The sequence below is a fragment of the Oncorhynchus clarkii genome, chromosome 17, assembly GCF_045791955.1.
Source record: "Oncorhynchus clarkii lewisi isolate Uvic-CL-2024 chromosome 17, UVic_Ocla_1.0, whole genome shotgun sequence".
Classification (NCBI taxonomy): Eukaryota; Metazoa; Chordata; class Actinopteri; order Salmoniformes; family Salmonidae; genus Oncorhynchus; species Oncorhynchus clarkii.
The window spans coordinates 10,945,220-10,958,528 of NC_092163.1; the positions used below are offsets into that span (position 1 = coordinate 10,945,220).

At 44.7% G+C, this 13,309-nt stretch overlaps 1 protein-coding gene across 1 annotated transcript in view; it reads right to left on the bottom strand.

Annotated features, from left to right (window-relative positions):
- The window catches only part of LOC139370586 (polycystin-1-like), a 32,984-nt gene extending 19,688 nt beyond the window's left edge, over positions 1–13,296 (bottom strand). The window contains exons 1-9 of the mRNA XM_071110171.1: positions 13,249–13,296; positions 11,901–12,093; positions 11,597–11,767; positions 6,108–6,251; positions 5,590–5,800; positions 5,182–5,308; positions 3,167–3,289; positions 1,031–1,083; positions 68–285 (exon numbers count right to left, since the gene is read on the bottom strand). Of these exons, the coding sequence (XP_070966272.1) occupies positions 68–285; positions 1,031–1,083; positions 3,167–3,289; positions 5,182–5,308; positions 5,590–5,800; positions 6,108–6,251; positions 11,597–11,767; positions 11,901–12,093; positions 13,249–13,296 (1,288 nt within the window). The remainder of the gene's footprint in view (positions 1–67; positions 286–1,030; positions 1,084–3,166; positions 3,290–5,181; positions 5,309–5,589; positions 5,801–6,107; positions 6,252–11,596; positions 11,768–11,900; positions 12,094–13,248) is intronic.
- Positions 13,297–13,309: the final 13 nt, after the last annotated feature.

Here is a 13,309-nt window from a genome sequence, read left to right on the forward strand (position 1 = left end):
GTGTGTGTGTGTGTGTGTCTGTGTGTGTGTGTGTGTGTGTGTGTGTGTGTGTGTGTGGTCTGTCTACCTGAGGATGTGAAGTACTTATTGCGGTGTGTGAGGTCATCATTGTCGGGGTGAAGGGTCATGTCCACCCCCAGGTGTCTTGAACCTTGACCTCTCTTCAACTTGGGTAGCCCCGCCCCCAAGCCCGCCCCTCCCACCTCAGACATGTCACTCAATAACTCTGGCCAATCACGCTCCTCGTCGTCATCCTCTTCCTGAACCACACCCCAACTCTGGACACTAGAGGGGAGAGGGGGGAGAGAGTGGGAGGAGAGGGGGGAGAGAGGGAGGAGAGGGGGAGAGGGGGGGAGAGAGGGAGGAGAGGGGGGAGAGTGGGAGCAGAGGGGGGAGAGAGGGAGGAGAGGGGGGAGAGATGGGGGAGAGAGGGAGGAGAGGGGGAGAGAGGGAGGAGAGGGGGAGAGAGCGGGAGGAGAGGGGGGAGAGAGGGAGGAGTGAAGGTGAGACCGGGAGGAGGGAGAGGAGAGAGGGAGGAGAGGGGGAGGAGAGAGGGGGGAAAGCAGGGAGATAGAGGAGGGAGAGGAGATAGAGGAGGAAAGGAGGGAGAAGAGATAGAGGAGGGACGAGGGGTCGAGTCAGGTCAGTGTTTATTTAAAGTGCATTTTAAACAGTCGGTCACAACTTCCACATTAGTACAATGGAAGAAGAGAGAGAGGGTTAATGGTTAACCAACACACACACACACACACACACACACACACACACACACACACACACACACACAGTAATTACAGATGCACACACACACTTTACGGTGTGTTGGAACTCTACTGGGATTTACTGAGACACAGAGAGATTATATCAGGACAACAACTCTCCTCTCTTTCTCATTCTCCTCACACACTCATTTTATACTGACTAATTATCTCTCTCTTTGTCTCTCTCTCAAAGCATAAATCAATCTCTCCATGGGCCTAATGAGAACTGTCAATCACTCAGCCGTCCTCGTAGCAACGGCAGAGCTCACCTCTTGGTGGAGGGCGTGGGGGGGAGGTCCACGTTGGTCTCTTCTGAATAGGTCTGGAGAGAGAGAGAGCAGGGGGGGGGTGGCAGAGAGGAAGATAAAGTATAACTTTCAAATCAGATCAAGTAAGGAGACAGACGATAAGATGAATATCAGAATTTACACCCTGTAGAAATACTACTTCTGCTGTTGTCTCACCTCTCTATAGCCCCCAATGAACTGTAGCTCCTCCCTTCTATCTAACAGTCGTCATCAATCATCTCCCTCTACTGTTTCTGGTAACATCACCTAGACAACCAGACCTAGACAACCAGACCTAGACAACCAGACCTAGACAACCAGACCTAGACAACCAGACCGAGACAACCAGACCTAGACAACCAGACAACCAGACTAGGACAACCAGACCTAGACAACCAGACCTAGACAACCAGACCTAGACAACCAGACCTAGACAACCAGACAACCAGACTAGGACAACCAGACCTAGACAACCAGACAACCAGACTAGGACAACCAGACCTAGACAACCAGACCTAGACAACCAGACCTAGACAACCACACCTAGACAACCAGACCGAGACAACCAGACCTAGACAACCAGACCTAGACAACCAGACCTAGACAACCAGACAACCAGACTAGGACAACCAGACCTAGACAACCAGACCTAGACAACCAGACCTAGACAACCAGACCTAGACCACCAGACAACCAGACTAGGACAACCAGACCTAGACAACCAGACCTAGACAACCAGACCTAGACAACCAGACCTAGACAACCAGACCTAGACAATCAGACCTAGACAACCAGACCGAGACAACCAGACCTAGACAACCAGACAACCAGACTAGGACAACCAGACCTAGACAATCAGACCTAGACAACCAGACCTAGACAACCAGACCTAGACAACCAGACAACCAGATCTAGACAACCAGACCTAGACAACCAGACCTAGACAACCAGACCTAGACAACCAGACAACCAGATCTAGACAACCAGACCTAGACAACCAGACCTAGACAACCAGACCTAGACAACCAGACAACCAGATCTAGACAACCAGACCTAGACAACCAGACCTAGACAATCAGACCTAGACAACCAGACCTAGACAACCAGACAACCAGACTAGGACAACCAGACCTAGACAATCAGACCTAGACAACCAGACAACCAGATTTAGACAACCAGACCTAGACAACCAGACCTAGACAATCAGACCTAGACAACCAGACCTAGACAACCAGACTAGGACAACCAGACCTAGACAACCAGACCTAGACAACCAAACCTAGACAACCAGACCTAGACAACCAGACCTAGACAAACACCTAGACTACCAGACAACCAGACAACCAGATCTAGACAACCAGACCTAGACAACCAGACCTAGACAATCAGACCTAGACAACCAGACCTAGACAACCAGACAACCAGACTAGGACAACCAGACCTAGACAACCAAACCTAGACAACCAGACCTAGACAACCAGACCTAGACAACCACCTAGTCTACCAGACAACCAAACCTGGACTAGACACACATCTGTCTGTCTACATTTCAGACAGCTCCCATCTCAACTGACCCGGTCTCCCGCTATATCAGGCCGGTGCACTACTTTATATTAAGAGTTATCTCTCTCTCACACACACACACACACACACACACACACACACACACACACACACACACACACACACACACACACACACACACACACACACACACACACACACACACACACACACACACACACACACACACACACACACACACACACGTATACACATACACACGCATACACATACACGCCACGTACACACCTCTCTCTCACACACACGCCACATACACACCTCTCTCTCACACACACACGCCACGTACACACCTCTCTCACACACACACACACTCTACGTACACACCTCTCTCACACACACACACACTCTACGTACACACCTCTCTCACACACACACACACTCTACGTACACACCTCTCTCTCTCACACACACACACGCCACGTACACACCTCTCTCTCACACACACACACACGCCACGTACACACCTCTCTCACACACACACGCCACGTACACACCTCTCTCTCACACACACACACACACACGCCACGTACACACCTCTCCAGGGACACCGTTGAAGATGAGGAAGGAGCTTCCTGCCATGGAGTTGTCCAGGAAGTCATCTATCTCCACTGACTCCTGGTCCACCTGGGAGGACAGCACCTGTTCTACTGACACACACTTATACACACACACACACACACACACACACACACACACACACACACACGGAGCCTTTATGAAGGATTCAGGGATTTAAATGCATAATGGTGGAGATGTGACGAGTGGAGGTGTGTGTTCTAAAGGTGTGTGTTCTAAAGGTGTGTGTTCTAAAGATGTGTGTTCTAAAGGTGTGTGTTCTAAAGGTGTGTGTTCTAAAGATGTGTGTTCTAAAGGTGTGTGTTCTAAAGGTGTGTGTTCTAAAGATGTGTGTTCTAAAGGTGTGTGTTCTAAAGATGTGTGTTCTAAAGGTGTGTGTTCTAAAGGTGTGTGTTGTGTTCTAAAGGTGTGTGTTCTAAAGGTGTGTGTTCTAAAGATGTGTGTTGTGTTCTAAAGGTGTGTGTTCTAAAGATGTGTGTTGTGTTCTAAAGGTGTGTGTTCTAAAGGTGTGTGTTCTAAAGATGTGTTCTAAAGGTGTGTGTTCTAAAGGTGTGTGTTCTAAAGGTGTGTGTTCTAAAGGTGTGTGTTCTAAAGGTATGTGATCTAAAGATGTGTGTTGTGTTCTAAAGATGTGCGTTCTAAAGGTGTGTGTTCTAAAGGTGTGTGTTCTAAAGGTGTGTGTTCTAAAGGTATGTGTTCTAAAGATTTGTGTTGTGTTCTAAAGATGTGTGTTGTGTTCTAAAGGTGTGTGTTCTAAAGGTGTGTGTTCTAAAGGTGTGTGTTCTAAAGGTGTGTGTTCTAAAGGTGAATGTTCTAAAGATGTGTGTTCTAAAGGTGTGTGTTCTAAAGATGTGTGTTCTCAAGGTGTGTGTTCTAAGGGTGTGTGTTCTAAAGGTGTGTGTTCTAAATATGTGTGTTCTAAAGGTGTGTGTTCTAAAGTTGTGTCTGTCTGTTCTAAATATGTGTGTTCTAAAGGTGTGTGTGTATTCTAAAGGTGTGTGTTCTAAAGGTGTGTATTCTAAAGGTGTGTGTTGTGTTCTAAAGGTGTGTGTTCTAAAGGTGTGTATTCTAAAGGTGTGTGTTCTAAAGATGTGTGTTCTAAAGGTGTGTATTCTAAAGGTGTGTGTTCTAAAGGTGTGTGTTCTAAAGATGTGTGTTCTAAAGGTATGTGTTCTAAAGATGTGTGTTCTAAAGATATGTGTTCTAAAGGTGTGTGTTCTAAAGGTGTGTGTTCTAATGGTGTGTGTTCTAAATATGTGTGTTCTAAAGGTGAATGCTCTAAAGATGTGTGTTCTAAAGGTGTGTGTTCTAAAGATGTGTGTTCTCAAGGTGTGTGTTCTAAGGGTGTGTGTTCTAAAGGTGTGTGTTCTAAATATGTGTGTTCTAAAGGTGTGTGTTCTAAAGGTGTGTGTGTATTCTAAAGGTGTGTGTTCTAAAGGTGTGTGTTCTAAAGGTGAATGCTCTAAAGATGTGTGTTCTAAAGGTGTGTGTTCTAAAGATGTGTGTTCTCAAGGTGTGTGTTCTAAGGGTGTGTGTTCTAAAGGTGTGTGTTCTAAATATGTGTGTTCTAAAGGTGTGTGTTCTAAAGGTGTGTGTGTATTCTAAAGGTGTGTGTTCTAAAGGTGTGTATTTTAAAGGTGTGTGTTGTGTTCTAAAGGTGTGTGTTCTAAAGGTGTGTATTCTAAAGGTGTGTGTTCTAAAGATGTGTGTTCTAAAGGTGTGTATTCTAAAGGTGTGTGTTCTAAAGGTGTGTGTTCTAAAGATGTGTGTTCTAAAGATGTGTGTTCTAAAGGTGTGTGTTCTAAAGATATGTGTTCTAAAGGTGTGTGTTCTAAAGGTGTGTGTTTTAATGGTGTGTGTTCTAAATATGTGTGTTCTAAAGGTGTGTGTTCTAAAGGTGTGTGTGTTCTAAAGATGTGTGTGTGTGTTCTAAAGGTGTGTGTGTGTGTGTGTGTGTGTGTGTGTTGTGTCACCTTGCTACGACTCATCCTGAAGAGAGTGAAGACCAGCAGGTAGAGGGGGTAAATCACCAGACAGCTGACCACTCCCACAGCCACAGTCTCCACATCCACCACCACCAGACTGGACACTGCTACAGAGCTACAGTAGGACAACACAGTCAGTACTGGAACACACACACACACACACACACACACACACACACACACACACACACACAGGCATGGACACACACAGACATGGACACACACACGCACACGCACACGCACACGCATGGACACACACAGACACGGACACACACACACACGCGCACGCACGCACACACACACACAGACACACACACACAGACACACACACACACACACACACACACACACACACACAGGCATGGACACACGCACACACACACACACTTCCCCTACCTGTAGCTCCTATTGGCCACGGTGCTGTACCACATGGTGTTAGCCAGCAGACAGAGCTGTAGCAGCAGGGCGCAGCATGTCGCCCTCTGGAGGCGGGTAAAGGGACTGCGGATGGGCCGTTCCCATAGCGACAGCCACAAGTGACTCTCACACAGAGCACGCTGAAGCTCCCAGTTCAGGAGGCGGGGCAACCGACGAAGCTCTGCCTCTTCTGAAGGTCAGGACACGCCCACAGGAAGCAGAAAAAAAAGGAAGGAGGAATTAAAAGAGGAAGTAGTGAGTTTTGTATTAATGAACGGACCACTGATTTGTGATCAGTGCTCCTGTTCAAAGTCCAACTGTTATCCTTAACGGCTATGTGACAAAACTGTCCCTAGACCAGTTGTCGAGGCAGCAGTGTTGAGATGTGGATTGACTCCTGCACCATGTTGGAGACCATTTGGCTAAGGGTTTGACTACTAAACTATGAGGGTAGGGGCTAGGGGGAGGGGCTTAGAGCTCGGGGTTAGGGTCCTTACCTGAGACCTCCACCTCTATCTCCACGCCACCATCTGTCCTCTCGTTGTCCACTGACAGCCACTCCTCTACCAGGAAATAGTAACTGCTTCCTGTCTGTAGGTCCTTCACCAGGACGTACTGGAGCTTCCATGCTGGAGACAGACCTGGGAGGAGAGGAAGGGCACATTTACTAGGTTGCTTACGGTTTGACAATGAGATCTAGTGTAAGTATATGATAATAATAATGATATTTATCAGGGCCTAAATGACCACCTGCCAAGGCGGGGCTCCACAGCATCTCACTCACCTGTGTGAATTAAAAACAGTCTGATCACATGTACATTAAAATAAATGATGCATTAGCTGTTTTAATGTATTTATACCGTTTATATTAATCACACACAGTCACAAAACTACGACTCCCATATGGCCTGTTCCACCTCGCGCTGCAACACTGCCTGGCTGGGGGGCTGTGCTGGGGGGCTGTGCTGGGGGGCTGTGCTGGGGGGCTGTGCTGGGGGGCTGTGCTGGGGGCTGTGCTGGGGGGCTGTGCTGGGGGGCTGTGCTGGGGGCTGTGCTGGGGGCTGTGCTGGGGGCTGTGCTAGGGGCTGTGCTGGGGGCTGTGCTGAGGGCTGTGCTGGGGGCTGTGCTGGGGGCTGTGCTGGGGGCAGTGCTGGGGGCTGTGCTGGGGGCTGTGCTGGGGGCTGGCTGGGGGCTGTGCTGGGGGCTGTGCTGGGGGCTGGCTGGAGGCTGTGCTGGGGGCTGGCTGAAGTGAAACTTTGTCCTTGTGTTTCCTGGCCATTTCCATGGTTTTGTTCAGAGGCTAGGTTGTTTTTCTATGTTTGAGTTTCAACTGCTAGGAAAGACAACGCTTCTAGAAGCCAGACTCAATCTAACAGGCACAAACATCACTCTAGTCGCGTTACCACGGTAACCACAACGCTTCTAGAAGCCAGACTCAATCTCACAGGCACAAACGTGATTCTAGTCACATTACCACGGTAACCATAACGCTTCTACTAGCCAGACTCAATCTCGCAGGCACAAACTTTACTCTAGTCGCATTACCACGGTAACCAACACGCTTCTAGAAGCCAGACTCAATCTCACAGGCACAAACGTGATTCTAGTCACATTACCACGGTAACCATAACGCTTCTACTAGCCAGACTCAATCTCGCAGGCACAAACGTCCCTCTAGTCGCATTACCACGGTAACCAACACGCTTCTAGAAGCCAGACTCAATCTCACAGGCACAAACTTTACTCTAGTCGCATTACCTCGGTAACCTGAACATTTTTGTCATCCCTAATTATGCTCAGATCACTCACCTAATGATGCTCAGATCACTCACCTAATGATGCTCAGATCACTCACCAGTGACGTCCGATGTGTTTGTGCCAAAAGCCTCTCTCTCTCTTTACTAACCATAACGCTTCTACTAGCCAGACTCAATCTCGCAGGCACAAACGTCCCTCTAGTCGCATTACCACGGTAACCAACACGCTTCTAGAAGCCAGACTCAATCTCACAGGCACAAACTTTACTCTAGTCGCGTTACCACGGTAACCACAACGCTTCTAGAAGCCAGACTCAATCTCACAGGCACAAACTTTACTCTAGTCGCATTACCTCGGTAACCTGAACATTTTTGTCTAATGGTGCTCAGATCACTCCCCTAATGATGCTCAGATCACTCACCTAATGATGCTCAGATCACTCCCCTAATGATGCTCAGATCACTCCCCTAATGATGCTCAGATCACTCCCCTAATGATGCTCAGATCACTCCCCTAATGATGCTCAGATCACTCCCCTAATGATGCTCAGATCACTCCCTAATGATGCTCAGATCACTCACCTAATGATGCTCAGATCACTCCCCTAATGATGCTCAGATCACTCACCTAATGATGCTCAGATCACTCCCCTAATGATGCTCAGATCACTCCCCTAATGATGCTAGAGATCATTCCCCTAATGATGCTCAGATCACTCCCCTAATGATGCTCAGATCACTCACCTAATGATGCTCAGATCACTCCCCTAATGATGCTCAGATCACTCCCCTAATGATGCTCAGATCACTCCCCTAATGATGCTCAGATCACTCACCTAATGATGCTCAGATCACTCACCTAATGATGCTCAGATCACTCACCTAATGATGCTCAGATCACTCCCCTAATGATGCTCAGATCACTCACCTAATGATGCTCAGATCACTCCCCTAATGATGCTCAGATCACTCACCTAATGATGCTCAGATCACTCACCTAATGATGCTCAGATCACTCCCCTAATGATGCTCAGATCACTCACCTAATGATGCTCAGATCACTCACCTAATGATGCTCAGATCACTCCCCTAATGATGCTCAGATCACTCCCCTAATGATGCTCAGATCATTCCCCTAATGATGCTCAGATCACTCCCCTAATGATGCTCAGATCACTCCCCTAATTATGCTCAGATCACTCACCTAATGATGCTCAGATCACTCCCCTAATGATGCTCAGATCACTCCCCTAATGATGCTCAGATCACTCCCCTAATGATGCTCAGATCACTCACCTAATGATGCTCAGATCACTCACCTAATGATGCTCAGATCACTCACCTAATGATGCTCAGATCACTCCCCTAATGATGCTCAGATCACTCACCTAATGATGCTCAGATCACTCCCCTAATGATGCTCAGATCACTCACCTAATGATGCTCAGATCACTCACCTAATGATGCTCAGATCACTCCCCTAATGATGCTCAGATCACTCACCTAATGATGCTCAGATCACTCACCTAATGATGCTCAGATCACTCCCCTAATGATGCTCAGATCACTCCCCTAATGATGCTCAGATCATTCCCCTAATGATGCTCAGATCACTCCCCTAATGATGCTCAGATCACTCCCCTAATTATGCTCAGATCACTCACCTAATGATGCTCAGATCACTCCCCTAATGATGCTCAGATCACTCACCAGTGACGTCCGATGTGTTTGTGCCAAAAGCCTCGCTCTCTCTTTACTATGTAAAACAATATTTAGAAGTTGATCAAGTATTTTTCCAGCCTGCAGCAGACAGATTAGAGTCTTCTGTTTTCTGCAGCAGACAGATTAGAGTCTTCTGTTTTCTGCAGCAGACAGATTAGAGTCTTCTGTTTTCTGCAGCAGACAGATTAGAGTCTTCTGTTTTCTGCAGCAGACAGATTAGAGTCTTCTGTTTTCTGCAGCAGACAGATTAGAGTCTTCTGTTTTCTGCAGCAGACAGATTAGAGTCTTCTGTTTTCTGCAGCAGACAGATTCTTCTGTTTTCTGCAGCAGACAGATTAGAGTCTTCTGTTTTCTGCAGCAGACAGATTAGAGTCTTCTGTTTTCTGCAGCAGACAGATTCTTCTGTTTTCTGCAGCAGACAGATTAGAGTCTTCTGTTTTCTGCAGCAGACAGATTAGAGTCTTCTGTTTTCTGCAGCAGACAGATTAGAGTCTTCTGTTTTCTGCAGCAGACATTTGCTTTCCAACCTGTGTTTCCCTGCGATTTGTTTTTGAAATGTTGTGAAAGGCCTGTTTTGTCTGCATGCTGTCGTTCACTGACAGACGTACAGCACATCCCTGACTGTTGGCCTTGTTATTGGGCTACACACAATCCACAGCCAGGCAGTCTTTCAAAACTATTGATCCTCTGTGGCTAAATGATAGACCTTCTCATGGTGTAGTAGGACAAACTGGATCATTTCATTTCTTTCTGAACAGACAGCCTTGATTCTGTAACTAAATAAATGATGAAATGCAACGCTGGACAGACGGGAGTTGCAGGTTCATGTCTATCAGAACAGAGAGAGGGAGAGAGAACGCAGAAAGTGAATCTCATTGTAGTTCTGTGAGAGATACAGGCTTGCTACTCACACAGCCATGGCCACGTGTTGGTCTCAACCAGGGTGCGATGTTGCGCCAACTTCGAATACAACCCAAATTAACTCTTAGAATATCAGATCCAGGCTATAAGTCTACTTTTTCACACTACGTTTTAATTTTTAATTATAATTTTTTGAACTTTGATCTCTTCAATTCAAATGTTTACATTTGAAGAAGTACCGATGTTTCATGTCTGGGGAGGTACTGGACCCGGCCAAATAGGTTCTGGAACAAAACAGTCCAGAACTAAGCACTGACCACATTACTTCTTACTAATTAGTACATTATACTTTCTTTAGGAACATTACAAAGCATGTTCATCTGTTATTTAGTGTTTTGTTGGTTTAATTTCCGTTGATTGAGGGGGGGGGGGTAAAAATCCTCTGAGTGGCTGGTAGATTTTTCTTTCTATCTGCCACAGTGGCTGGTGGACCAAACATTTTTTTTACACGATAAAAATAATAAGAATAAGAATAATATGAATATGAATATTAATACTAATATGAATAATAATACTAATATGAATAATAATACTAATATGAATAATGATAATAATATGAATAATACTATGAATAATGATAATAATATGAATAGTACTATGAATAATACTACTAATATGAATAATGATAATAATATGAATAATACTATGAATAATGATAATAATATGAATAGTACTATGAATAATACTACGAATATGAATAATACTACTAATATGAATAATAATACTAATATGAATAATAATACTAATATGAATAGTAATACTAATATGAATAATAATACTAATATGAATAATAATACTAATACGAATAGTACTATGAATAATAATACTAATATGAATAATAATACTAATATGAATAATACTACTAATATGAATAATAATAATAATATGAATAATAATACTAATATGAATAATAATACTAATATGAATAATGATAATAATATGAATAGTACTATGAATAATAATAGTAATATGAATAATACTACTAATATGAATAATACTACTAATATGAATAATACTACTAATATGAATAATAATACTAATATGAATAATAATAATAATATGAATAATAATACTAATATGAATAATAATACTAATATGAATAATGATAATAATATGAATAGTACTATGAATAATACTACTAATATGAATAATAATACTAATATGAATAATAATATTAATATGAATAATAATATTAATATGAATAATAATATTAATATGAATAATAATACTAATATGAATAATACTACTAATATGAATAATGATAATCATATGAATAATACTATGAATAATGATAATAATATGAATAGTACTATGAATAATGATAATAATATGAATAGTACTATGAATAATAATACTAATATGAATAATGATAATAATATGAATAATACTATGAATAATGATAATAATATGAATAGTACTATGAATAATACTACTAATATGAATAATAATACTAATATGAATAATAATATGACATTGTACTTGTAACATGCTTTTCAAAAATCCAAAGTACCTCCATGTGTGTTAGTGTGTGTGTTAGTGTGTATGTGTGTGTGTGTGTGTGTGTTAGTGTGTGTGTGTCCTCCTACCCTTGTTGTCGTGCCAGACGCGGATCTTCCAGACGCTGCCCAGGCTAGTTTCCGTGGCGATGTGGAAGATGTCCAGTCCGTTACGTGCGAAGGCCCCGGGGCTGTCCAGGTGTCGATGCCCGCTACGCCCCTCACAGCCGTACACACTGATGCCTACATGTGCCGACGTGCCTAGCAGACAGGGGGAGGAGTTAGATATACACCGCATGTAATAATGATGTGATACGTTTCTGCACTTTGTGAATAAAAGTCTAATTGATTAAAAGTCTAATTTATTTTGAATCCGTAACCTTTGCCTTCTCACCTGCCCCGCGGCCGAAGCCGGTCTTGACCTGCACCTCGTACTTGAATGTTCCGTCGTGTCCACAGAGCGGCACCGTCCCCGCCCTCCTCAGGTCCAGCTGGTCCAGTTTATGCAAGATGGCCGCCGCCACGGCGTAACACAGCAACCCCACCACACACGTCAACAACACCACGAGGCTGGGAACCCCACGCTCCTAAAGGACGAGAGGAGAGAAGAGTGGGAGAAGATGTGTGTGTGTGTGTGTGTGTGTGTGAAAGTCAGCTGATTTCACAGTAGGGCATCGTAACATTACAGTGTGTTTCCTCAGGCGGTTGGCTTGGATCAGATGCGTCAACATAAATCACATGTTATTGGTCACATGGTTAGCAGATGTTAACGCGAGTGTAGCGAAATGCTTCTAGTTCCGACAGTGCAGTGATATCTAACAAGTAATCTAACACTTCCACAACAACTACCTGATACACACACATCTGAAGGGATGGAATGAGAATACGTACATGTAGCGGCAAAGGCAAGATGCAATAGATGGTATAAAATGAGTAATGGGGCGGCAGCGTAGCCTAGTGGTTAGAGCGTTGGACTAGTAGGAAGGTTGCAAGTTCAAATCCCCGAGCTGACAAGGTACAAATCTGTCATTCTGCCCCTGAACAAGGCAGTTAACCCACTAGGCTGTCATTGAAAATAAGAATTTGTTCTTAACTGACTTGCCTAGTTAAATAAAGGTAAAATAAAAAATATGTAAACATTATTTAAAGTGACTAGTGATCCATTTATTAAAGTGGCCAATGATTTGAGTCTGTATGTCTGTCTCTGTGTTAGTGGTGGCTGTTTAGCAGTCTGATGACCTTGAGATAGAGGCTGTTTTTCAGTCTCTCGGTCCCTGCTTTGATGCACCTGTACTGACCTCGCCTTCTGGATGATAGCGGGGTGAACAGGCAGTGGCTCGGGTGGTTGTTGTCCTTGATGATCTTTTTGTCCTTCCTGTGAGAACGGGTGCTGTAGGTGTCCTGGAGGGCACCCCCGGTGATGCGTTGTGCAAGCCAAATTTCTTCAGCCTCCTGAGGTTCAAGAGGCGCTGTTGCGCCTTCTTCACTACACTGTCTGTGTGGGTGGACCATTTCAGTTTGTCCGTGATGTGTACGCCGAGGAACTTAAAACATTCCACCTTCTCCACTGCGGTCCCATCGATGTGGATATGGGCGTGCTCCCTCTGCTGTTTCCTGAAGTCCACGATCATGTCCTTTGTTTTGTTGACGTTGAGTGAGAGGTTGTTTTCCTGACACCACACTCCGAGGGCCCTCACCTCCTCCCTGTAGGCCGTCTCGTCGTTGTTGGTAATCAAGCCTACCACTGTTGTGTCGTCTACAAACTTGATGATTGAGTTGGAGGTGTGCATGGCCACGCAGATG